Genomic DNA, 27397 nt, shown 5'->3' with positions numbered 1-27397 from the left:
GTTGGATGGGGACATTTGGTGAACAGCAATTTTCAACTCTTTCCACATATTCTCAATTGGATTGAGGTCTGGGCTTTGACTGGGCCACACCAGGACATTGACCTTTTTGTTTTTAAGCCACTCCAGTGTGGCTTTGGCTGTATGTTTGGGGTCATTGTCCTGCTGGAAGATGAATCTTCTCCCAAGTCCCAGGTCTCTTGCAGATTTCAGCAGGTTTTCCTCCAGGATTTCTCTGTACTTTGCTGCATCCATTTTGCCCTCTATCTTCACAAGCTTTTCAGGCCCTGACGCAGAGAAGCTGTCACCACCATGCTTCACGGTAGGGATGGTGTTCTCAGGATGATGTGTGGTGTTAGGCTTGCGCCAAACATAACGCTTAGCGTTGAGGCCAAAAAGCTCTTTTTTGGTATTATCAGATCATAGAATCTTCTTCCACTTGGTCTCAGAGTCTCCCACATGACTTCTGGCAAACTCTAGCTGAGATTTGATGTGAGTTTTTTTCAACAATGGCTTTCTTTTTGCCACTGTCCCATAAAGGCCAGTTTTGTGAAGCACCCGGGCTATTGTTGCCGTATGCACAGTGTCTCTCAGCTCAGCTGTGGAAGACTGTAACTGCCATAGGCCTCTTGGTGGCCTCCCTAACTAGTGCCCTTCTCGCCCGGATACTCAGTTTTTGAGGACGGCCTGTTTTAGACAGATTCAGTTGTGCCATATTCTCTCCACTTCTTAATAATGGACTTTACTGTGCTCTGGGGGATAGTCAATGCCTTGGAAATGTTCTTATATCCTACCCCTGATTGGTGCTTTTGAAGAACCTTATTCCGGATTTGTTTTGAATGTTCCTTTGTCTTTATGATGAAGTTTTTGTTAGGAAATGTACTAACCAACTGTGGGACCTCCCAGAGACAGGTGTATTTAACCTGAAATCATGTGAAACACCTTAATTGCACACAGGTGGACTCCATTCAACTAATTATGTGACTTCTAAAGACAATTGGTTGCACCAGAGCTTATTTAGCAAAGGGGGTGAATACTTATGCAATCAATTATTTTCTGTTTTATATTTGTAATTAATTTAGAACAATTTGTAGATTTATTTTTCACTTTGACATTATTGACTTTTTTGTGTTGATCAGTGGAAAAAACTCCTAATTAAATCCATTTTGATTCCATGTTGTAACACAATAAAATGTGGAAAAGTCCAAGGGGGGTGAATACTTTTGAAAGCCACTGTATAATGTTACTTAACATGTATTGAAATAATATTTATATACTCACATATTTTTTTAAGATAAAATAATTGCCAGATACATATTTTAATACAGAATCAGTTGTTTATTAACCTATTTCATGTTATTTCTATTAAGTTAAGTATTTAGTGTAAGAGGTTTTTAATAACAGGCTACTTTATTAATAGGTCACAGCTGCTGAGTTGGCTAATGTACAGTGCCTTGCGAAAGTATTCGGCCCCCTTGAACTTTGCGACCTTTTGCCACATTTCAGGCTTCAAACATAAAGATATGAAACTGTAATTTTTTGTGAAGAATCAACAACAAGTGGGACACAATCATGAAGTGGAACGAAATTTATTGGATATTTCAAATTTTTTTAACAAAAAAAAAACTGAAAAATTGGGCGTGCAAAATTATTCAGCCCCTTTACTTTCAGTGCAGCAAACTCTCTCCAGAAGTTCAGTGAGGATCTCTTAATGATCCAATGTTGACCTAAATGACTAATGATGATAAATAGAATCCACCTGTGTGTAATCAAGTCTCCGTATAAATGCACCTGCACTGTGATAGTCTCAGAGGTCCGTTTAAAGCGCAGAGCATCATGAAGAACAAGGAACACACCAGGCAGGTCCGAGATACTGTTGTGGAGAAGTTTAAAGCCGGATTTGGATACAAAAAGATTTCCCAAGCTTTAAACATCCCAAGGAGCACTGTGCAAGCGATAATATTGAAATGGAAGGAGTATCAGACCACTGCAAATCTACCAAGACCTGGCCGTCCCTCTAAACTTTCAGCTCATACAAGGAGAAGACTGATCAGAGATGCAGCCAAGAGGCCCATGATCACTCTGGATGAACTGCAGAGATCTACAGCTGAGGTGGGAGACTCTGTCCATAGGACAACAATCAGTCGTATACTGCACAAATCTGGCCTTTATGGAAGAGTGGCAAGAAGAAAGCCATTTCTTAAAGATATCCATAAAAAGTGTTGTTTACAGTTTGCCACAAGCCACCTGGGAGACACACCAAACATGTGGAAGAAGGTGCTCTGGTCAGATGAAACCAAAATCGAACTTTTTGGCAACAATGCAAAACGTTATGTTTGGCGTAAAAGTAACACAGCTCATCACCCTGAACACACCATCCCCACTGTCAAACATGGTGGTGGCAGCATCATGGTTTGGGCCTGCTTTTCTTCAGCAGGAACAGGGAAGATGGTTAAAATTGATGGGAAGATGGATGGAGCCAAATACAGGACCATTCTGGAAGAAAACCTGATGGAGTCTGCAAAAGACCTGAGACTGGGACGGAGATTTGTCTTCCAACAAGACAATGATCCAAAACATAAAGCAAAATCTACAATGGAATGGTTCACAAATAAACATATCCAGGTGTTAGAATGGCCAAGTCAAAGTCCAGACCTGAATCCAATTCGAGAATCTGTGGAAAGAACTGAAAACTGCTGTTCACAAATGCTCTCCATCCAACCTCACTGAGCTCGAGCTGTTTTGCAAGGAGGAATGGGCAAAAATTTCAGTCTCTCGATGTGCAAAACTGATAGAGACATACCCCAAGCGACTTACAGCTGTAATCGCAGCAAAAGGTAGCGCTACAAAGTATTAACTTAAGGGGGCTGAATAATTTTGCACGCCCAATTTTTCAGTTTTTTATTTGTTAAAAAAGTTTGAAATATCCAATAAATTTCGTTCCACTTCATGATTTTGTCCCACTTGTTGTTGATTCTTCACAAAAAACTACAGTTTCATATCTTTATGTTTGAAGCCTGAAATGTGGCAAAAGGTCGCAAAGTTCAAGGGGGCCGAATACTTTCGCAAGGCACTGTATACCACACAGTGAAGCACAACTTGAGCTACAACAGTACAGACTGTGCTTTGAAACTGGCACAGAAAAGGTTTAGTGATTCATACATCTGTAAAAGACTTGCCTGTGGGAGAACAAAATCAGAGTCACTTGTGAAGGATGTGCTTGCCCCAAAAGCAGTAGGTGACATCATCCCGACCTTATCATCCACCAATGGGAATGAGAAGCCACTTTCCTTTTCCATATAAACGGATGCTTCAAATCAAGGGAACAGGAAAATGTTTCCTATTGCAGTCCAGTTCTTCACTCCTTAAGATGGTGTAGCAAATAAAATGACTGATTTTGTGGAAAATCCAGATGAATCTGCAGATGGCATTGTGAAATGCATCACCAGCTCACTGGAGAGGTTTGGATTATCTCAGAACTCAGTTTCAGCTTTTAGTGGTGACAACACACATGTCAACTATGGTGTCCATCGCAAAAAAAATGGAGCGACAGCCAAAACAGGTGTTCAGTAGAGCTTATCAAAAGTGAGCTCCTTGTGAGCCTCAATTTTGATGTGGGGTCTGCAGACTTCCACTCCTTGATCATGGAGGACAAACCTCTCCTTGCTCCTGCAAGAAGCAACCAAAAATATGCATGGAAAAGGAAATAAAGAACTTAATGGCTGCCAATAAAGATTCAATATGTGTTGGTACCACCCATGTTTGGAGACAACAGCAATGTTATTAGCTCATCATAAGCAATTTGTAAACCAGTAATAATTTCTGCTTTACTAACAATTTCTAAATGCACATATCTTAGTCATTTTGACAACCAATTCTGATTCTGTAAAGACTTACAAACTGAGGCTGAGAATTTAGCAGAATTTGTATATGCAGAGAGTTTACGAAGATCAATATATCTTTTTTTATTTATCTTTAGTTTTATGCAGCAAATTAATTCTGGCATGTGACATCCTGTCAGCAGAAATTTGCATGTCCACTGCTTAATTTGAAATGTGCAATAGCTTTTTGGTATTTATTTTAAAGAGGAAATTTATTTTAAAGGGAACTTGTAATTCCACATAGTTCTAGGTTTTTCATTGATATTTGTTTGTATTGAATGTGTGTGAAATCCTGACATTTGTTTGAAATGCCAAGAATCTACAAAAGTGCCCTGGAACTAACGTTATATATAATAAATGTTTTTGGCCAATAGAAAACGTAAAAAGCCTATGATGCTTTCATTTGTCAAAAGATCTTAAAATACATTAACTAATAATTATGTTTTAAGAGGTCTACTGTATCTGTGATAGTAAAAAAATAAAAATGTGGGGTGGGGGGCATGGGTGTTGTGTGGCATTGCGTTAGGGTCTGTTCCTTAGTTTTGAGGTCATGAGGTGGCAACCCCAGCGGCAAGCCAGCTTTCAGCATGAATTATTATTATTATTATTTATTTCTTAGCAGACGCCCTTATCCAGGGCGACTTACAATCGTAAGCAAATACATTTCAAGTGTTACAATACAAGTAATACAATAAGAGCAAGAAATACAATAACTTTTGTTCAAGCAAAGTACAAGTGTGACAAACCACAATTCAATAATACAGCAGATAATAGTGATAGTTACATCAGGATATGATTAAATAGTGATAGTTACATCAGGATGTGATTAAATACAAAGTACTACAGGTTAAACACTTGGCAGATTACAGTATTCTGAAGTACAGGATTAAATGCAGTAAAACAGGGGGCAGATAAGAGCAAAATAAAGCACATTTACATGAAGGGTGATTGTGTCCCAGGATACAAACAGAGGAGTTCTACAGGTGCTCTTTGAAGAGGTGAGTCTTGAGGAGGCGCCGGAATGTGGTCAGGGACTGGGCAGTCCTGACATCTGTAGGAAGGTCATTCCACCACTGCGGAGCAAGGGTGGAGAAGGAGCAGGCTCTGGAGGCAGGGGAGCGTAGCGGAGGTAGAGCCAGTCTTCTAGTGCAGGCGGAGCGGAGAGGTCGAGTGGGGGTGTAGGGAGAGATGAGAGTCTGGAGGTAGCTGGGTGCAGTCTGGTCAAAGCATCTGTAGGCTAGTACAAGAGTCTTGAACTGGATGCGAGCGGTGATCGGGAGCCAGTGGAGTGAGCGGAGTAGTGGAGTAGCGTGGGCGAAGCGAGGCAGAGAGAACACCAGGCGGGCAGCAGAGTTCTGGATGAGCTGGAGCGGACGGGTGGCGGATGCAGGGAGGCCAGCCAGGAGGGAGTTGCAGTAGTCTAGGCGGGAGAGTACCAGGGCCTGGACCAGGAGCTGGGTAGCATAGTTGGTGAGGAAGGGTCGGATTCTTCGGATGTTGCTCAGGAAGAATCGGCAAGTGCGTGCCAGAGTGGAGATGTGCTGGGAATAAGAGAGGCAGGGTTCCAGGGTGACTTAAAGGTTCTTAGCTGAGGAAGAGGGAGAGAGTGTGGTAGATTCCAGAGGAACAGAGATAGATAGATCAGAGGAGGGGGAGGAGGAGGGAAAGAAAAGGAGGTCAGATTTAGAGAGGTTGAGTTTGAGGTGATGCAAGTGCATCCAGGAGGAAATAGCAGACAGACAGGTAGAGAGAGATACGGGAGGAGATGGTGGAGTCAGAGGTGGGGAAGGAGAGGAAAATCTGAGCATCATCAGCATAGAAATGGTATGAGAAACCATAGGATGCGATGAGGGGGCCCAGGGAGCGGGTGTAGAGAGAGAACAGGAGAGGACCCAAGACTGACCCTTGGGGGACTCCAGTTAAGAGAGGGTGAGGTGTGGAGGTTGCTCCACGCCAGGTTACCTGGTAAGTGCGGTTGGAGAGGTAGGAGGAGAACCAGGCCAGAGCAGTGCCAGAGATCCCCAGGTCAGCAAGAGATGATAGTAGAATAGAGTGATCAACAGTGTCAAAGGCAGCAGAGAGGTCGAGGAGAATTAGGACAGAGGAGAGAGAGGAATGTTAGGGAAATACAACTAACTCAAAAAAGAGGGAGATCTTCCAGTGAGTGACGGTTTTATACCCTCGGTAGGCGGGACCAAGTGCGTCATCACAGGAAGGGGCCTTCGGCAGCTCTGATATAGAGAGCTCAGCATTACCTACCTCAAGGGCAGGAATATCCCATACATAATGTTGGTTTGAAAGGGAACTTTTTGGTGCTTGGTGCATCTAAATACATAACCATTACTTGAACAAGATGTCATTTTGATAGGTATGAGTGAAAGCAGCTGCTTTACGATAACACTTTTAATTTTAAATATTGCACAGTTAACAACCTAAATATTTTAAATGTAGACAAATATTGCTACCTGACGTATTTGCACCCTTCATTTGATTAAAATACTGTAACTGTTTTGTAATTGTTAATGTGGATTGCGACATTGCTTCTGGCTGCCAGAGTAATGAACAGCAATGCTCATTTGTATATAATGCACACACACATTGTCATTGGTAAATGTCAGTACATTTGCCAGTATATTATATATGTGACCGTTTACATTTACTACAAACAATCTCTTAAGATTATACTTAGGGCTTCTGATTTTCGGTTTTAACCGATAAAACCTGATAAAACACCCCCGATATAAAAAAAATGAAATCGGTGGATAGCCAATAAACACCGGAAAGCACAGGAAAAACAGTGGAAATGGTTAATCAATTCATGTTGACTTTACCCTAATCCCATTAAAAAATAAAACCTACTACAAAAATAATAATAAATACATTTCCCAGTCCTGCTGGGCAATGTCCTGCCTTCCTGACTTGCATCTATCATTGATTCGTTATCAATACTTTAAACCCACCCCAACTACTGAGTTACAGCACATTCCTACATTTCTATTGGAGACTCCGCTTGCAGGATTTAAAACAAGATTACAATCAGGATGGAGGCTTATTAGCGGGATTTCAAGCTGTATTACAGTTAAGATATGGAGGATTTAAAACAAAATTGTGGTGAAATGAACAAAAATGCCTACACACAAAAACCCCAGAAGAATGACCATAGGGATTTCATTGTGGAAGACAGCAAAGGAAAGAAGGTACAACTTAAGAACATAAGAACATAAGAAAGTTTACAAACGAGAGGAGGCCATTCAGCCCATCTTGCTCGTTTGGTTGTTAGTAGCTTATTGATCCCAGAATCTCATCAAGCAGCTTCTTGAAGGATCCCAGGGTGTCAGCTTCAACAACATTACTGGGGAGTTGGTTCCAGACCCTCACAATTCTCTGTGTAAAAAAGTGCCTCCTATTTTCTGTTCTGAATGCCCCTTTATCTAATCTCCATTTATGACCCCTGGTCCTTTTTTCTTTTTTCAAGTCAAAGAAGTGTGCAAGTACTGTCAAGTTACTATACATATTTTGACAGAAAAAAAGTTAACGCATTTTGAAAAGTAACCGAAAACACTAATTTCATACATATCAAAAACGAAAGCACCGGAAAAAAACAATTTACATAAAACTCCAAAATAGCTAAAAATAAGCACCGAAAAATACAATTAATAAAACACGAATAACAGAAGCCCTAATTATACTGTTGCACTATACTGCAATTTTACAGATTATCTTAACAGCGTACATACAAAAATAATAAGAAAAATAATACTACAAAAGAAATATATACGATTGCATTTTGACTTGTTTTCTTGTTTTGATTCGATTGGGTTTATATAACATTGCTAAAACATTTGAACCAGAACCATTTTCTTGGTGCATTACGCAGTTTCAATGCTCATTACTTATCAGAGGTGACTCCAAGATTGTGGAAGAGGGGAGGCGAATGGGTGGCAGACAGATGGGCGCTTTTTTTTAACACTACCCTAACCCAGCACACACACAGGGAGAATGGCACACACAGAAAATATCATGAAAGAAACAGGTGGAAATTATTCAGGAAAAAAAACACCCACTAGCCTGGATGTTTACTTGACAAAAAACTGTTAAAATAGTTTCATCTTACAGATACCAGACAACCAGAACTTCTCTAAACGCACTGCAGTCTGAAGCAGAACATTATCCATCCATGCCTTTCTTTTAAACGCAATCAAGGGGCCTTCCACATTTTGAAGAATGGACAAACCATAGATCCTTAAGCCAAATCTATTTCTATGAACAATTGTTTTAAATATTATAAAGTGAATTAGCCTACACTTATTAATAAAGTCTGTAAGGGTTTTCTTTTTATTAAACATAATGGTTTATGTTGACTCAGAAATGTCTTCATCTAGACAATGTGGGGAAGCTATAAAAAAGGCCAACAAGATAATCAGATATATTGTGAGAAGTGTTAAATCAAGGGAAGTAATGTTAAAACTTTACAATGCATTAGTAAGACCTCACCTAGAATATTGTGTTCAGTTATGGTCACCTTGTTACAAAAAGGATATTCCTGCTCTAGAAAGAGTGCAAAGAAGAGCAACCAGAATTATCCAGAGTTAAAAGGCATGTCGTATGCAGACAGGCTAAAATAATTGAATCTATTCAGTCTTGAACAAAGAAGAATACGCGGTGATCTGATTCAAGCATTCAAAATTCTAAAGGGTATAGACAATGTTAAACCTGGGGATTTTTTTTGACCTGAAAAAAGAAACAAGGACCAGGGGTCACAAATGGAGATTTGATAAAGGGGCATTCAGAACAGAAAATAAGAGGCACTTTTTCACACAGAGAATTGTGAGGGTCTGGAACCAACTCCCCAGTAATGTTGTTGAAGTTGACACCCTGGGATCCTTCAAGAAGCTGCTTGATGAGATTCTGGGATCAATAAGCTACTAACAACCAAACGAGCAAGATGGGCTGAATGGCCTCCTCTCGTTTGTAAACTTTGTTATGTTCTTATGTTCTTATACCCCCATTTCAAAACTTGTAATTTGATGTAAATTCTAATGTCTACACGCAAATACATTTCAGGGGGCTCAGTAAGACCATATTATGTATTTTGCAAGAATGCACACTTCAATGAATCTGTTTCTACAGTGCCTGAAAAAAGATGTGAAGTGGAAGGCTTGTTAAAAACTACAGTATTATGTACTTGTTAATCACATTATTATTATTATTTATTTCTTAGCAGACACCCTTATCCAGGGCAACTTACAATTGTTACAAGATATCACATTATACATTATTTCACATTATTTTACATACAATTACCCATTTATACAGTTGGGTTTTTACTGGAACAATCTAGGTAAAGTACCTTGCTCAAGGGTACAACAGCAGTGTCCCCCACTGGGGATTGAACCCACAACCCTCCGGTCAAGAGTCCAGAGCCCTAACCACTACTCCACACTGCTGCCCTTTGCCACATTGACTGACATTATATGAATCTTAATGCAATATAAATGTCTAAATACCACTAATACGTGTCCCATTTCATCTTCAGTAATGCAGTATTACCAATACTCACTAGAAACCTGTCAGACAGTTTTCCAAGACAACACAACACATTCATCTGTTTTTTTTCAAATAGTAGTAAATCATTTATTATTATTTTTTTTCATAATACTCAACATTTTTAACGTTTACTTATTTCCAAGCAATACAGAAAATGTGCTCTTCGTAAACCGTCACACAGTAATGTAGTGAATTAGGTATACAATTTATCTAAATATAAATTGGTCTCTAGTCGCCCACTCAGGGATGTCAAAATGGAGACCATATTTAAATTCTGGATCATGTAGAACTCTGATTCTGATTCTGAACTCTTGACAATAACCAACATTCACACAACATGTCAGAAATATAAAACAATTGGTTATTTAACAATAAAAAGCTGTGCACAACTAATCTAATAATACATAACACTAAAAGCCCTGCAGTGGTCATTTTGGCAGTTTTTGGTTTTAAAATGTAATTTTCTCCAGTCGTGTAACAATATTCTCACAAAGCATGAAACGCGGGAGTGCAGAAATAAAGGAGATATATTACATTATATCTAAAAGCCCCGGGAGCAGTCACATTGACGGCCATGCAGAAAACAATTGTATCGTGATTATACAGAACAGTATTCTACTTTATTATTTTTATTTACCAGTCCGCAATGTGTTTAGCTGTAATCAAATTAGTCTCTACTCTCTGCCTGAGTGAATGACTGACAGTCTATTGTTTTCTATCAGCCTTTTGAAGGCTGGTGCCTGCTTGCCAGCTGCGCTGCTTTGGTCAGTCAGTTAGCATCTGGACTAGTGAAAATAAATACCAGAGACTACCCCTTAGTTGTATAAATAACTAAAAGGGGTGAATTGATTTGTTGTTTGTCCCTTACACACATATTCTTTAATCCTTTAACACAGTTTTGTATATTTGTCACATTTAATATAAATTCACTAGCAAGGGGACTGAGCAAAGTGGATTTCTATAATGAAGCGAGTAAAAAAAAACACCTCACTTTTCATGATCCCTGAATTAACAGAGAGCTCATGAAATAACAATGTAATAAAATGGGTTCTCTTTTCTCAGATCATGGCGAGTTCCATGGACAGCAGCATCGATACTGATACCCAGGATGAAGAAGATTCTGAGAACATACTGGAAAGATATGAACCAGCTTGTTTGGTTCCAAAGAAACCAGCAACATTGAGGACATTTCTAAATGTGGAGCCAACAGCTCTGGGTGTAAGATACACACTGTTTTTAAATATGGTGTTTGTTTTATGTTGTTAGTAAATACATGGTACTGGTGGATTAGGAGGGCACTGAGGGGACTTAGGTCTGTTACTGGTTTAGTAGGAGGGCACTGAGAGGACTTGGGTCTGGTCCTGGTGGATTAGGAGGGCACTGAGTGGACTTGGGTCTGGTCCTGGTCTAGTAGGAGGACACTGAGAGGACTTGCGACTGGTCCTGGTGAAGTTGGAGAACACTGAGAGGACTTGGGTCTAGTGGCAACCTCTCCAAATTACAATGGTATTAAATGTTAGCTAATATTCTGAAACAAAGGGGATGAGAAATGACCTGTTATATAACAAGAATATGTTTACAATGAGAAAACTATGAGATTGATGTGCATGGTTCAAATAACTAGTAAAAATAATTATGAATTGTTAATAGGATCTTAAATGAAAAATACAATTTTTGAAAGAAAGTTATAATAAGCAATATAGTCATAGTTTCAGTGTCCAGTCAGAGGGCTCAGTCTGCTTGAGATTGAGAAAACATACTGTGGAGAGTGAGCAGGCAGCCAGTAGTAGTGAGGAAATACTGCACTGAACTGTTAGAAGAATTCCCTCAACCAGGAAGGTTCATTCTGGTTTTATTATTCATCTTTCTTTCTTTTATATTTATCCATGTCACTCAGCTATAAAAACTTAATTGTTCATCACAGATTAGTATTAGTATTCGGTAACACTTTACATTAAGTGTCTCTAATTACTGTGTATGTACAGTGCCTTGCGAAAGTATTCGGCCCCCTTGAACTTTGCGACCTTTTGCCACATTTCAGGCTTCAAACATAAAGATATGAAACTGTAATTTTTTGTGAAGAATCAACAACAAGTGGGACACAATCATGAAGTGGAACGAAATTTATTGGATATTTCAAACTTTTTTAACAAATAAAAAACTGAAAAATTGGGCGTGCAAAATTATTCAGCCCCTTTACTTTCAGTGCAGCAAACTCTCTCCAGAAGTTCAGTGAGGATCTCTGAATGATCCAATGTTGACCTAAATGACTAATGATGATAAATAGAATCCACCTGTGTATGATCAAGTCTCCGTATAAATGCACCTGCACTGTGATAGTCTCAGAGGTCCGTTTAAAGCGCAGAGAGCATCATGAAGAACAAGGAACACACCAGGCAGGTCCGAGATACTGTTGTGGAGAAGTTTAAAGGCGGATTTGGATACAAAAAGATTTCCCAAGCTTTAAACATCCCAAGGAGCACTGTGCAAGCGATAATATTGAAATGGAAGGAGTATCAGACCACTGCAAATCTACCAAGACCTGGCCGTCCCTCTAAACTTTCAGCTCATACAAGGAGAAGACTGATCAGAGATGCAACCAAGAGGCCCATGATCACTCTGGATGAACTGCAGAGATCTACAGCTGAGGTGGGAGACTCTGTCCATAGGACAACAATCAGTCGTATACTGCACAAATCTGGCCTTTATGGAAGAGTGGCAAGAAGAAAGCCATTTCTTAAAGATATCCATAAAAAGTGTCGTTTACAGTTTGCCACAAGCCACCTGGGAGACACACCAAACATGTGGAAGAAGGTGCTCTGGTCAGATGAAACCAAAATCGAACTTTTTGGCAACAATGCAAAACGTTATGTTTGGCGTAAAAGCAACACAGCTCATCACCCTGAACACACCATCCCCACTGTCAAACATGGTGTTGGCAGCATCATGGTTTGGGCCTGCTTTTCTTCAGCAGGGACAGGGAAGATGGTTAAAATTGATGGGAAGATGGATGGAGCCAAATACAGGACCATTCTGGAAGAAAACCTGATGGAGTCTGCAAAAGACCTGAGACTGGGACGGAGATTTGTCTTCCAACAAGACAATGATCCAAAACATAAAGCAAAATCTACAATGGAATGGTTCACAAATAAACATATCCAGGTGTTAGAATGGCCAAGTCAAAGTCCAGACCTGAATCCAATCGAGAATCTGTGGAAAGAACTGAAAACTGCTGTTCACAAATGCTCTCCATCCAACCTCACTGAGCTCGGGCTGTTTTGCAAGGAGTAATGGGCAAAAATTTCAGTCTCTCGATGTGCAAAACTGATAGAGACATACCCCAAGCGACTTACAGCTATAATCGCAGCAAAAGGTGGCGCTACAAAGTATTAACTTAAGGGGGCTGAATAATTTTGCACGCCCAATTTTTCAGTTTTTTATTTGTTAAAAAAGTTTGAAATATCCAATAAATTTCGTTCCACTTCATGATTGTGTCCCACTTGTTGTTGATTCTTCACAAAAAATTACAGTTTCATATCTTTATGTTTGAAGCCTGAAATGTGGCAAAAGGTCGCAAAGTTCAAGGGGGCCGAATACTTTCGCAAGGCACTGTATATAATAGTTAGTAAATACATGTGTACTTACACATAATTACAATGTTATTATGGATAGTTACAATGTACCTAATGTGTAAATATTTTTGCACAAGATATGTAAGTACACAATTGTTTCAGAAAAGGGTTAGGGTTAGGATTAGTGTTATATCATGCACAAAGATTTTCAGATGAAGTACATTGTAACTATGCATAAGTGCACATGTATTTACTACACATGTATGTAACTACTCTGTAAATACACAGTAACAGAGACGCTTCATGTAAAGTGTTACCCCGTATTCTGTTTTTTTTCAACTCTTTAAGACTTTAATGGCATTACATCTGGTTTGACAGTTGTGGTACTGTGGTAATTTTTTCAAAAACCTTTCTGACTGTAATGCGAAAATGAATATGTGCTCTTCTGCAGATATCTACTTAATAAATGCATTGCTAGGATTCAGTATTAACTATATGAAAATAATATATACAACCAGCATTTTTACAATACTCAGTTAGCATGTTAGGTGGCAAACTTTGACCACTAAACAGTTTATAATACAAACTTTGATGCATTTCACTAAAGAGGCCCTACCACATTGTTAAAAGGAGAACCTTGACTGCACTAACTGATGTAAAGATCTTTCTGCTTTCTCTGTTGCTGAATAGTTGCACACAGCTCTCAAACAGTTATATAGGTTCAGTGGATCACATGATATGCTATTGTGAGTTTTATTGAACATCTCTAATGTCTGGGGCCCTCAGGAGAGCTGGTTACCTTCTGGTTCATCATTGGTACTCTGTCTCCATCCCTTCATTGCATTGCTTGTTCTTTCTCTTCAAGGCTGTTCAGATCGTGATCGGGTTGATAATCATTGGACTTGGCAGCGTTCTGGCGATGTATCCACCTTCACTTATTATCATGATCAAATTACCCTTTTTGACTGGTTTCTTGGTAATACAATTTTTATTTCTAAATATTTTCATAATATCCCTGTCAAATGCATTTTAATTTTACCATATAAATGTCCATATCTTCTATATACTTTTTAATGCATTTTCTAAGTCTCGGCAGAGCAATTTCTTTTCAATGATGTGTTTTATTATTATTATTATTATATTTATTATTATTTGTTTACTTAGCAGGCGCCTTTATCCAAGGCGACTTACAGAGACTAGGGTGTGTGAACTATGCATCAGTTGCAGAGTCACTTACAACTACGTCTCACCCGAAAGACGGAGCACAAGGAGGTGAAGTGACTTGCTCAGGGTCACACAATGAGTCAGTGGCTGAGGTGGGATTTGAACCGAGGACCTCCTGGTTACAAGCCCTTTTCTTTAACCACTGGACCACACAGCCATTATTATTATTATTATTATTATTATTATTATTATTATTATTATTATTATATGCAGTATATATATATATGTTGAAAAGCTGATTTTTAGGTTACAGAATGCAATCAGCCAGGACAATTTCCATTGCATTCTGCATTAATGCTTGTTTGTGAGCTAAAGTTTTACTTGAATTTGTGTATTTGTATACATAATAAAATATAAAATAAATAAATGTATTTTTTGGCAGTTTTTGGTGTGTGGATCTCTATCTGCTGCAGTAGAAAAGTATCCAAAAATATTATGGGTAAGTGGATTATTAAGTATGAATAGTGGGTCAGGTGGCACAGCAAGCAAATTCACAAGTGCCTAAGGACTTAAAGCTCTGGGGTCTGTGTTTCACAAATACCTTGATTTAAACTTCTGGGGGGGGCCTGTGCTTCAGAAGTGCATCAGGACTAAGACCTCTGGGGGGGCTGTGTTGCACAAGTGCCTCAGGACTTAAACCCATGGGGCCCTGTGTTTCACAAGTGAAATGGTTCAATTGCACAATTACAATCTCACCAGCCCACAGGCATATGAAAATACAGTCTTTTAACTTGTTCAACACTGCAACCTGCATACAGATCCAAGAAAGATAACTCCACTCCAGTATTATATTAGCAATGGCATTTTTTTCAGTCACTAACTAAATCCTGAAATGTTCTGCGAATTGTAAAGTAAAATGAGATATGATAATTGGGAATATATTGCAGTTCGGGGGGGGGGGGGGGGGAGTATAAAACTTGCTAGTTGACTAATTACTTATCCATATTAATGGGACAACAGTCCTTGATAATATTCTGATCCGTGAGCTGTTAACAATCACAAAGGTCCGGGTCAGCTGTAGGATTTTCCTATATGAAATTATGTCACAGTAATATGCTATTTTCTCTTTGCTCAGGTCTGTTTAAAAATTAACTTAGGAAGTTCTCTTTCTGCTGGGATCGGAATAGTTTTGTATTCTGTGGATTTGTCCTTTTGGAATTCATACGAGGATCAGCTAAATGTAAGTGGAAACTTTCTTCAGTCACACTTTATATTAAGTGTCTTTAATTACTGTATATTTACATAGTGGTTACATAGTAAGTAGTAAGGCACGACAGCGAATGTCACTTTCTAAGCCCCACCCCGTTTTGATTGATTTATGACCATAAGCCCCGCCCCTTTATATCTGTTTTATTTATGTATGACCATAAGCCACTCCCCCTTTCTCACGCTTTGAGTGATTTATGGCCCTAAGCCCCGCCCCTTTTCCCACGCTTTGAGTGGTTTATGACCCTGAGCACCGCCCCTTTTCCCACACTTTGAGTGGTTTATGACCCTAAACCCCGCCCCTTCCCCCATGCTTTGAGTGATTTATGGCCCTTAAGATCCGCCCCTTTTCCCCATGCTGTCAGTGATTTATGACCCTCAGCCCGCCCTTTTTCCCCACACATTGAGTAATTTATGACCTTAAGCCCCGCCCCTTTTACACCTTTTTGATTGATGTATGACCCAAAGCCCTGCCCATTTTACACCTTGTTGATTGATGTACGACCCTAAGCCCCGCCCCCTTTCCCACGCTTTGAGTGATTTATGACCTTAAGCACCGCCCCTCCCCCCACACTTTGAGTGATTTATGGCCCTTAAGCCCCGCCCCTTCCCCCCACACTTTGAGTGATTTATGATCCTTATGTCCCACCCCTTTTTTTCTGACATTAACCGGATATCCATCAAAAAAATAGACCACCTCCTAAATATAGCATCTGTTGTGCCCTCAGTGGCGACGTATAGGGGGGGCACGCCTGGTCATGTGCCCCCCCAGATTTCTGCCAGGCAGTGGCTTAGCCATTGCGTTAGGATCGTTCACACTGAAACATGTGTAAGAAATAAAGAAATTGCATTACTGTTATATTTTTCACTTCCCATTATAGTCTATGCGGGGCGGACGCAGCACGAGCGGTGCTGATTTATCTTTTCGCTTACGGAGCGAACTTTTTATTTAGCGCATTGCTGTCAACCAAGGAGAATACATAAGCAAGCTGCACCACACATAGATGCATGTAACATATAGGCTATGACTGTATATGCTATGTAGCCTAACTACTACACACATAGATGGGGTAGAGGACATCTACTATGTAATGAGTAGCCTATGTATTTACATAGAATGCACTCACCTAACGACATATCTTACTGCCAGCTGACCTCTCCAGCGGCCAGCCTACTTAATAAGATTATCATTTTTCATGGATTGTGGAGCCAGCTTCATCAAGGGACGGTAACCAAGTCCATCCAGGTCTTAGAGATGGAGTGATAAATGTACAATCTATTATTAATTGAATAACTAAAGAAATAAATCAGAATGAAAACAGTTCTGGATGATGCTGAGAGAGAAACTGCAAAACTGTTTCATTTCCTGAGTTCGCTTACCTATCCGTTTTCATTCTGATTATTTGTTTAGGCTACAGCACATCCGTCAGCTCAACAAAGCCTGATAGGCTAGCGAATGTCAGGGCAGTGTGATACCATAAAAAATGAGTGGTTGGATTTGCTGTCAATCAACCCAAGTTTTTTGCACAACAGTGTATTTGGTTATTGAATCTTCTGTTTAAAAAACAAAAAAAAAGATTGTTCTTTATTTTTCAAAAATAAAACGTCAATGCGCTAATAAGAAATCAGGTTGCCAATTGCACCACTGTGACTACTCACCTTAAAAAAGTTACCATTTCCACCCTCTCCTGAAAAAAAATCCTGGCTACGCCACTGTTGCCAGGGTTTATTATTTAAAAATACGTAAGTGCGCAGTTTATTTCAAAATTTCAAAACTTAATAACATAACCAAAGAGTGTCTAAGACCCTTCACTGTTAGATATTTGTTCTCGTGTGAGACTCACTTTTTCAGTCCGTGAAAATATGTGCTAAAAACAGAGTGAATTTGAGCCCTGTTAAAATGGCAAAAAGACAGCTACGTTTGGAGTTTTTCAACAACAAAAAAGCTAAAACAACCAACAGCAGAGATATCAACAGAAACCAAACCTAACTCTTCTGTAGTTCAGAATGTTATTAACAGCACGAGAGTGTGACGATCCTTCCATTTCAAACGCTCAGGTTAGTGCAGGTGCAGCTGCCTGTCGATAAGGGACCCTTGCCTGTAAAATGGTGTTTGCAGCTCTCTTGATTGTGACAATCTGGCATAGAGCTGTTTGTGATGAAATATCTGGTAATGTTAGACAGCTAGCTTAATATTTACATAAAAATGGTTAAAATCAGGAATCGGGTTTGAGCACAGTTTTTTTTGGGGGGGGGGGGAGGGGAGGCTGAGGCTGAGGCCTGAGGCTGTGTACCACCAGTTTTTCAAGCCATGAGTCACCAATATGTGTGTAGTTAATAAACTATTACATAGAAAAAGAAAAACAAGAAAGAAAAAAGAGAAATAAGTCTGTGTGTGTATATATTTCTCTTTTGACCATGTCTGAGTCCCTCCAAAACAATAACCAGGGTTATTGACAAACAGAAAGACTGTAAACAAATTACAGCTTTTCATCAACAGTATATTATACAAATATTACACTAACAATTAAACTGTAATGGTATGAGGAGAAATGTACTGGGCCCCTACATTTCCCCCAGTTTTCAGGTCATGGTAGGTATCGGTGCTTTCCATAATACATATGGTTCTACATAATGGTTGATTTTAATATTAGAACGTACTCTAAAAACCTATTTAAAGTTATTTTTTAATCTAATAAATGTTAGCATCGAATTGTTAAGGTTTCAGGGTTGTAGGAGCCTACCCATAATGCACCTGGGTCTGCATAATGGTTGATATTAATTTTACAGCGCTCTCTAAAAAACCTATTTAAGAAGCGAATGTCACTTTCTAAACCCCGCCCCTTTTTGATTGATGTATGCCCCTTTTACACCATTTGCTTGGGTTATGACTCTAAGCCCCGCCCCGTTTCCCACGCTTTGAATGATTTATGACCCTAAGCCCCGCCCCTTTTCCCCATGCTTTTTTCTGACTTTAAGCGGGTATCCGTCAAAAAATAGACCACCCCCTAAAAATGGCGTCTGTTTTGCCCTAGTTTATAGACTATTACATAGAAAAAGAAAAAAATAGAAAGAAAAAAGAGAAAGAAGTGTGTGTGTGTGTATTTCTCTTTTGACCATGTTCGAGTCCTTCCGAAACAATACCCGGGATTATTGACAAACAGAGAGACCCTAATATGCACAATGAAAACGCAAAAGTCTGTTTTACATCAATAGCTCATTGGGCACATACATAATGTTATTTACATTTTAAGTAGTAGCAGTAGTAGGTTGTAAGTAGTAGCAGTAGTAGATTTGTTGATTTTTTTGAGTAGTATTGTTCTTTGTGATTTCATAAAAGCACCAGGTGCTCAGTGTTTGGTATTTGAATTGAGTTGAAATTGCCAAAGTGAGATGATTAAGAATCTGTATAAATAGCTATTTGAAAAGACATGATTTTAATTAATGCAAGAACAGCGAACGATACGACCATTGCCTGCTTGAGTAATGAAGATTGCCTGGTTGCTATCAGCATGATTAAAGACGGCCTGTCTGTGAGAGAAGTTGCCAAGAGAATGAGATGTTCTGCTTCAACAATCAGCAGACTAGTCCAGAGAAACCAGGAAAACGGCTTGAGGCGGACAGGCCCAGGATCATTCTACTGAGTTGTTCAAGCCAACCGGTGGGGCAGTGGAAGTGTGGTGATGTGGGGAGGAATCTCCTTTAACACAAGAACTCCTTTGGTGCAGATTGAGAGCAACCTTACTGCTCAGCGATACATTGATGAAGTCCTTGAGGAAACAGTTTTTCCGTTCCTGCAAGCCAATCCGGAAGTGTAGATTTTCCAGCAGGACAATGTCGTGGTCTTGCCGTGGCCAGCTTTGTCTCCTGACCTGAGTCCAATAGAACATCTGTGGGACCAAATCACCACTGCCTTCCACAGGAGACAACTGCAACCAGCCAATCTTCATCAGCTGGCTGCAGCTGCACAGGAAGAGTGGCGGAACATCCCACAGCAGTCTATCTAGAGGCTGATCAGGTCTGTGCGTCAATGCTACCAGGATTGTGTTAATGCTCAGGGAGGTCACTCTGAGCATTACTTCGTAATGATTTCATTTTGACAGTGTGTCACGTTTCATACTGAAAACCTATAATGATTCGTTGATCTGTATTTTTGTTCACATTTTCTGTGATTTTGTTTGATATCTATGTTTAAAACATTTGATTAAATCCATTAGACCTGATTGTTGCATTTCTTTTGTGCATCAGTATGTTTTCTTCTCCCTACTTTATATAAAATATATAAATGGATGGATTCCTATAAAAACCTTCATAAAGAATAAAACAATTACTGGTTATGCCAGGTGAAGAAATGAAGACATCTAGTGAGGGAAGACACTTCCATGAGATTTCCCAAACATATTACAATACGAATATAATACAATATAGCCTCTTGGACAATATATTGATTTGAAGCCATTCATACAACTCAAGAAATGTATGTTCACCTGTTCTTCAGAGATAACTTAACCAAACAGAGGGACCCTGTCTTTTTATGAAAGAAACCTTATACTTGCTCCCTTCTCTGATCTATATGGCTATTTTCTAGAAATTAAAAATCAATAATTTCATGCACCATATTAGAGGGACCACATTTGAAAGACTGAAAGAAGGGAGACCCTGTGGTGACAAAATCATCAACAACAAATGAGTGCATTCACTCCACACCCCAGCTCCAGATTTTAACTATAACCACTGGAACTGAGCCCAGTGCACAATGTGTACAGTAAACACGTACTGCAGCGTGCTTTAAAGCAGAGTGTTCCAAGTGTGGTCAACTGCTTTGTGGGGAAATCCACTTGAATCACAATTTGTATACTGACAAAATACGTCCGATGTCTGCTTAAATTTTTTTTACACCTGAATAATTATATATATATATATATATATATATATATATATATATATATATATATATATATATATATATATATATATATAGACAGATAGATAGATAGATAGATAGATAGATAGATAGATAGATAGCTTACACTTTTGAATGAGCAAATACGTGCAGGTAATTACTGAAGAACTGGCTGAATGCCGGTATATCAAAGTAGTTAACTTAAGATGAAGTGCTTACCTACAAAGAAGATACTGCAGCTCACACCTTCAATCTTTTTAAAGGAAAGTGTTATGAACCGTTTGTATGAGCTAAAAGTGGGGGTGAATATGTGGTCCAAGTGTCCTGACTATAGTGCTAAAATTTATCAATGTCTAAAATGACTTTAAATAGGTTTTAACCTATATTTTGAAACCTATTAGAGACCGCTGCAATATTAAAAAGCAACCACCAGATGGCAGTATGTGGAACTGCTAATCAAGACTATATGTTAAATCCATATAGTCAGTTTTAACATAAAAGATTACCCTTATTCATAATCACGTCTTATTTGGTCTTAAAATAATTTTATTAATCCAACGAATGTAGTGCTAACATTTTTTAGCTTCTAAAATAACAATAAATAGGTTTTTTAGACTATATTTTGAAATCAGTTTGAGTACGCTGTACGATTCATTACCCCTAACAGGTCTAGACATTACATCGTTACATACAATGGGTCGTTTTACAGACAGAGGGACACGCTCGGGCATGAAACCTCAACAGCATCCTATTGAAACTATCGATAAAGACTCATTTATATTACAAAATTAGGTTTTTTTGCTTTGAAATTAACTTTGAATAGGGTTTTAGACTATATTTTGAAACTACTTAGAGACGCTGCAATATTAATAATCGGCCAACTGATGGCAGTATGCGGAATGGCTTATCTTATATGGATCCTACAGAATATATACAGTTTGAACATAAAAATATGACACATAATCACATTGTACGTGGTCTTAAAATAATCCTATTAGTCCAAAGAATATAGTGGTAACGTTTATTAGCTTCTAAAATAACTATGAAGGGTTTTTTAGAGTGGGCTGTAATGTTAATAGCAGCCATTATGTAGACCTGCTGAACCAGGTGTATTATGGGAAGACTCCTACAACCCTAAAGCTTTAACAATTCGAACCTGTGCTAACATTTATTAGATTCAAAAATAACTTTAAATAGTTTTTTTAGAGTACGTTGTAATATTAAAATCAACCATTATGTAGAACCATGTGTATTACGGAAAGGCAACCGATACCTACCACGACCGGAGAGACTCGAAACAACAATCAGAATTATTGACAAACAGAGAGACCCTAAACAAATTAAAGCATCAAGAGAATGAAAGATACAACATCCAAGACCCTATAGACAGTGCTGGCCAGGCAGCAAAAAGAAGGGAGGTCATGATTGTTGGGGACTCCATATTGAGAAAAACAGCAAGTTCAATTCGCAGTTTGGACCCCCTTACTACAACAGTGTGCTGCCTTCCAGGAGCCTCTGTCAAGCATATCACTGAGAATTTGGACAGGCTCCTAGAATGAACAGGAGACGACCCGGTAGTAGTCGTCCACATCGGTACAAACAACATTGGAAGAGCCAGACCAAGATCCCTGCAAAACAAATTCAGAGAGCTAGGAAGGAAATTAAAAGACAAGACCAAAACTGTGGTATTTTCTGGGATACTTCTGGCAGCTTGCAAAGGACCATATGGACAGCTGGAAAAACAAAATCAAAATGCATGGCTGAAATCGTGGTGCACACAGGAAGGCTTCACCTGTCTTGAACATTGGAGCACATTCTACAACAAGGACTTTCTATACAGGTGGGACAGACTGCACTTAAACAGAAAGGGAACCAATCTACCCGGAGAAAGGATCCATCAGGAGGTCCAGAAGCATTTAAACTAGAAAGGAAGGGGGGAGAAAACAAAAAACAGAAGGGAGACCACATCAAAACAAGAGCAACAACTCAGGTAAGACAACTATTAGTCTCAGAAACAAAATGTTAGAACTTGAAGCTACTGCACTAACAAGTAACTACGATGTGATAGGTGTTACAGAAACTTGGTTGTCTGAGCGTGATGGAGACGAATATAATATTAGTGGGTACACACTGTATAGGAAAGACAGGCAGGACAGAAGAGGCAGAGGGGTAGTGCTATACATAAGAAATAGAAAACAAAGAAAACAATGCCGAATCAATATGGGTCAGAATAATGGACAAAAATTCAAAGGGCATAATAATAGGAGCATGCTATAGACCGCCAAATTCAGACACTGAGCAAAATAATATGTTGTACAATGACATTCGAAATGCGTGTAGAAAAGGAGAAGCCATACTAATGGGGGATTTCAACTTCCCCCGTATAAAATGGGAGAACCTGGTGGGGAGCACGATGGACGAAAGTGAAATGGTGGAAATGACAAATGACTGCTTCCTAACGCAATTTGTCAAGGCACTGACTAGACAGGAGGCATGCCTTGATTTAGTCTTTTCAAATAATGAAGACAGAATAACTAAAACAGAGGTCAGAGAGCCATTGGCAAACTCAGACCACAACATGGTCTCATTTGAAATATTTTTTAAAACCCCAAAAGCAATGACTAAAGCTAAGGTTTACAATTTTAGAAAAGCAAATTATGAAGGTTTGAAACAGAGACTAACAGAAGTAGATTGGAGTAAAATAGAGAAAACATCCACAGAAAAAGGATGGCTGTTTTTTTTTTTAAAAATGTAGTACTAGAGGCGCAAAACAATTACATCCCAAAAGTAGACAAATTTAAATCTAAAACAAAATGGCCAAAATAGTTTAATAGATCAATTTAAAAAATATTCAGTGAAAAAAGACACTTTACAGAGCGTTTAAAAGGGACCAAAAACAAAGTACACAGAAAGAGTACTTGGAACTGCAAACACAAGTCAAAAAGTAAGTTAGAAAGGACAAGAGAGAGATAGAAATCAATATGGCTAAGGGGGCTAAAACCAATTCCAAAATGTTGTTCCAATATTATAACAGCAAGAGAACATTCAAAGAGGAGGTTAAATGTCTAAGAGACACAAATGGCAAAATCATAGATGAAGAAAAAAAAAATAGCAAATATATTAAATGATTACTTTTCACAGGTTTTTACAAAGGAGGACACGGACAACATGCCCTACATGTCGACCTGTTCCTATCCAATTTTAAATAACTTTAGCATAACAGAGGTAGAAGTGTTAAAGGGACTAGGAGCTCTTAAAATAAACAAATCCCCTGGGCCAGATGAGATCCTCCCAATACTACTCAAAGAAATGAAAGAAGTTATTTACAAACCGCTAACCAAGATCATGCAACAGTTTCTTAACACAGGGGTTGTACCGACAAACTGGAAAATAGCAAACGTAATACCGATCCACAAAAAGGGAGACAAAACCGAACCAGGTAACTACAGACCAATAAGCCTGACTTCTATTATATGTAAACTTATGGAAACTATAATAAGATCCAAAATGCAAAATTACCTATATGATAACAATATCCTGGGAGACAGTCAGCATGGTTTTAGGAAAGGGAGATTGTGTCTAACTAACCTACTTGACTTTTTTGAGAATGCAACATTGAAAATGGATAACTGCAAAGCATATGACATGGTTTATTTAGATTTCCAGAAAGCTTTTGACAAAGTCCTGCATAAAAGATTAATTCTCAAACTGAACGCAGTAGGGATTCAAGGAAATGCATACAAATGGATTAGGGAGTGGTTAACATGTAGAAAACAGAAAGTACTGATTAGAGGAGAAACCTCAAAATGGAGTGAGGTAACCAGTGGTGTACCACAGGGATCAGTATTAGGTCCTCTGCTATTCCTAATCTAAATTAATGATTTAGATTCTGGTATAGTAAACAAACTCGTTACATTTGCAGACGACACAAAAATAGGAGGAATGGCAAACACTTTTGCAGCAGCAAAGGTCATTCAAAATGATCTAGACAGCATTCAGAACTAGGCAGACACATGGCAAATGACATTTAATAGAGAAAAGTGTAAAGTATTGCAAGCAGACAATAAAAATGTGCATTATAAATATCATATGGGAGATACTGAAATTGAAGAAGAAATCTATGAAAAAGACCTAGGAGTTTATGTTGACTCAGAAATGTCTTCATCTAGACAATGTGGGGAAGCTATAAAAAAAGGCCAACAAGATGCTCGGATATATTGTGAGAAGTGTTGAATTTAAATCAAGGGAAGTAATGTTAAAACTCTACAATGCATTAGTAAGACCTCACCTAGAATATTGTGTTCAGTTCTGGTCACCTCGTTACAAAAAGGATATTGCTGCTCTAGAAAGACTGCAAAGAAGAGCAACCAGAATTATCCCGGGTTTAAAAGGCATGTCGTATGCAGACAGGCTAAAATAATTGAATATATTCAGTCTTGAACAAAGAAGACTACGCGGCGATCTGATTCAAACATTCAAAATCCTAAAAGGTATAGACAATGTCAACCCGAGGGACTTCTTTGACTTGAAAAAAGAAACAAGGACCAGCGGTCATAAATGGAGATTAGATAAAGGGGCATTCAAAACAGAAAATAGGAGGCACTTTTTTACACAGAGAATTGTGAGGGTCTGGAACCAACTCCCCAGTAATGTTGTTGAAGCTGACACCCTGGGATCCTTCAAGAAGCTGCTTGATGAGATTCTGGGATCATTAAGCTACTAACAACCAAACGAGCAAGATGGGCTGAATGGCCTCCTCTCGTTTGTAAACTTTCTTATGTTCTTCTTATGTTCTTTCTTATTGGACAATGTGTAGAACTGAGTGTGAGGGATCAGTCAAGTGCTGATTGTTTAGCTGTACCTCTTATTTTGAAATTGCTAATACATTGAAATCTGTTTGTTTTTAACAGTTCATGATTGCTGGGATTAAAGGCATTCTTCTCAGTTTTACTGTGCTGGAGATATGCATCACTCTGCCCTTAATTATTTTGGGGTACAGGTTTCTGCATTGCAGCAGCACTAGAGAATGGTAAGCTTGTATACACTATTACAGTTATTGGTTTCCTGTTGTACTTTAGGTTGTGATGGTTTAGATTCAATCTATTTAGATTTATTATTTTTTTATTTATTTTTTATTTTTTTAATTTAGTCGTCGCCAATTATTTTTACCCCGGTTTTCACCCCAATTTAGCATGCCCAATTATTATCTGTATCCCCGGCTCACCGCTCGCAACCCCCCCGCCGACTCGGGAAACGGAGGCTGGAACACGCGTCCTCCGAAACGTGCTCCTTCCAAGCCGTCATTTTTCGCACTGCAGATCCACAGCAATGCCACCAGACCTATAGTGCCGGAGGACAACACAGATCTGGCGGCTCCGCTGCAGAGCCACAGGCGCCCTATCGGCCACAGGGGTCGCTGATGCGCGGTGAGCCGTGGATTCCCCTGCCGACCTAAGCCCTCCCTACCCGGGCAGCGCTCAGCCAATTGTGCGCCGCCCCCTAGGAACTCTCGGTCACGGTCAGCTGTGACATAGCCTGGATTCGAACCTGCGATCTCAATCTATTTAGATTTAAATAATTAAATTGAAGCACATTGAACATTGAATCATGCCCTGCCCACAATAACCTAAAATATATAATTCAGTAAATTAAGAAACATAACAATATGTACTGAGATTTAATGACACTGTAGAATAAAGCATTAGGGGCATTTTGATTGAACGAGCCCCTAAACTTACAGAGTGTCCTAATGTTCAGCTGCTTGGGCATCCCACCAAGATTACTGTATTGCAGACGAAGCAAACCTCTATAAAGTATCCACCTCAATATGAATTAATGTGTGCATGTATTCATTTTACAGATCACTGCTTCACAGGCTCTTCAACTGGATTTGTTTGGAGATATGAATTGCATTGTCTTAATCTTGGACAGAAATTCAAATAATGATAAACTATTATATGTGATATGATTTAATGAAACCTAATAATGTATTTACATGTTTAATATATCAAGATTGTAGATGCTCTAATGTTTGAAGACATGTGTGTATGTATGTGTATATGAAATATATACATTGCTTCCATGTTTTTTATTTTATTCAGTGATAAAGCAGTGTGCAAATTTATTAAAACACCCCAGGATGTATCATTTATATCCTTATATACTTACCTGCATGTAAATCTCTGGGTGTGAGAATTTATAATCAGTCCTCGCAAGTACAGACTTTTTAATTTTTCTTGCTGTATTGAAAACTTAGCTCACATCCATTGGAAGCAAATACTAAACAAAGACACAATTGGTCCAAAAGTATTTTATTATCCACCAAAACCAGCCAATCAATGCACCGACAAAAGCAACCAATCCTGGACCCACAACTGCCAATCACAGACTGTCAGCTCGCCTGGAGCTCAGACAGCATCTTTCAACAACAAACCGAGACATGAACAGTTCAGTAATATTGCTCCATTCAGATATCTGCCACTGTCCAGATAAACTACAAACAGCTCTGACAAGTAAAAAAAAAAAAAAAAATCATTTTGGGACTATTTTCCTAAAACGTTTCTCAGTGGAAGGGTACCTGACAAATCATTACAAGTTAAAGGTAAATCTATGTTTTAATATATATATATATATATATATATATATATATATATATATATATATATATATATATATATATATATATACACATACATATATATTTTTTACAGAAATAATGTGAAAAATAGTGACAGTGTTCTCTCGATGAAGGCTCTACCGTGTGATAGCTGACCTTTGGCTCTGGACGCATAACTCCAGTCATGGTCAACTACCACAGTGTGGAGCCTTCATCGATGGGCACTATTGCTAAACAAAACAAACACTCACACACACACACAACATATACAAAATTATTATTATTATTATTATTTATTTCTCAGCAGACGCCCTTATCCAGGGCGACTTACAATCGCAAGCAAATACAAATACATTCAAGTGTTACAATATAAGTCATACAATAAGAACAAGAAATACAATAATTCTCAAGTGTGACAAACCACAATTCAATAATACAGCAGATAATAGTG

The 27397-nt window shown here is 38.7% G+C and overlaps 1 protein-coding gene across 1 annotated transcript in view; it reads left to right on the top strand.

Annotated features, from left to right (window-relative positions):
- LOC117432911 (membrane-spanning 4-domains subfamily A member 8-like) overlaps positions 1–26902 on the top strand; it is a 35747-nt gene extending 8845 nt beyond the window's left edge. Inside the window, exons 2-7 of the mRNA XM_059016378.1 lie at positions 10488–10643; positions 13863–13973; positions 14604–14660; positions 15297–15401; positions 25241–25359; positions 26191–26902. Coding sequence (XP_058872361.1) covers positions 10491–10643; positions 13863–13973; positions 14604–14660; positions 15297–15401; positions 25241–25359; position 26191 — 546 coding nt within the window. The 5' untranslated portion in view covers positions 10488–10490 and the 3' untranslated portion in view covers positions 26192–26902. The remainder of the gene's footprint in view (positions 1–10487; positions 10644–13862; positions 13974–14603; positions 14661–15296; positions 15402–25240; positions 25360–26190) is intronic.
- Positions 26903–27397: the final 495 nt, after the last annotated feature.

The sequence above is a fragment of the Acipenser ruthenus genome, chromosome 52 (assembly GCF_902713425.1).
Source record: "Acipenser ruthenus chromosome 52, fAciRut3.2 maternal haplotype, whole genome shotgun sequence".
NCBI lineage: Eukaryota > Metazoa > Chordata > Actinopteri > Acipenseriformes > Acipenseridae > Acipenser > Acipenser ruthenus.
Note: the sequence above shows the minus strand (reverse complement) of the source record. Positions and strands in the feature narration are given on the sequence as shown.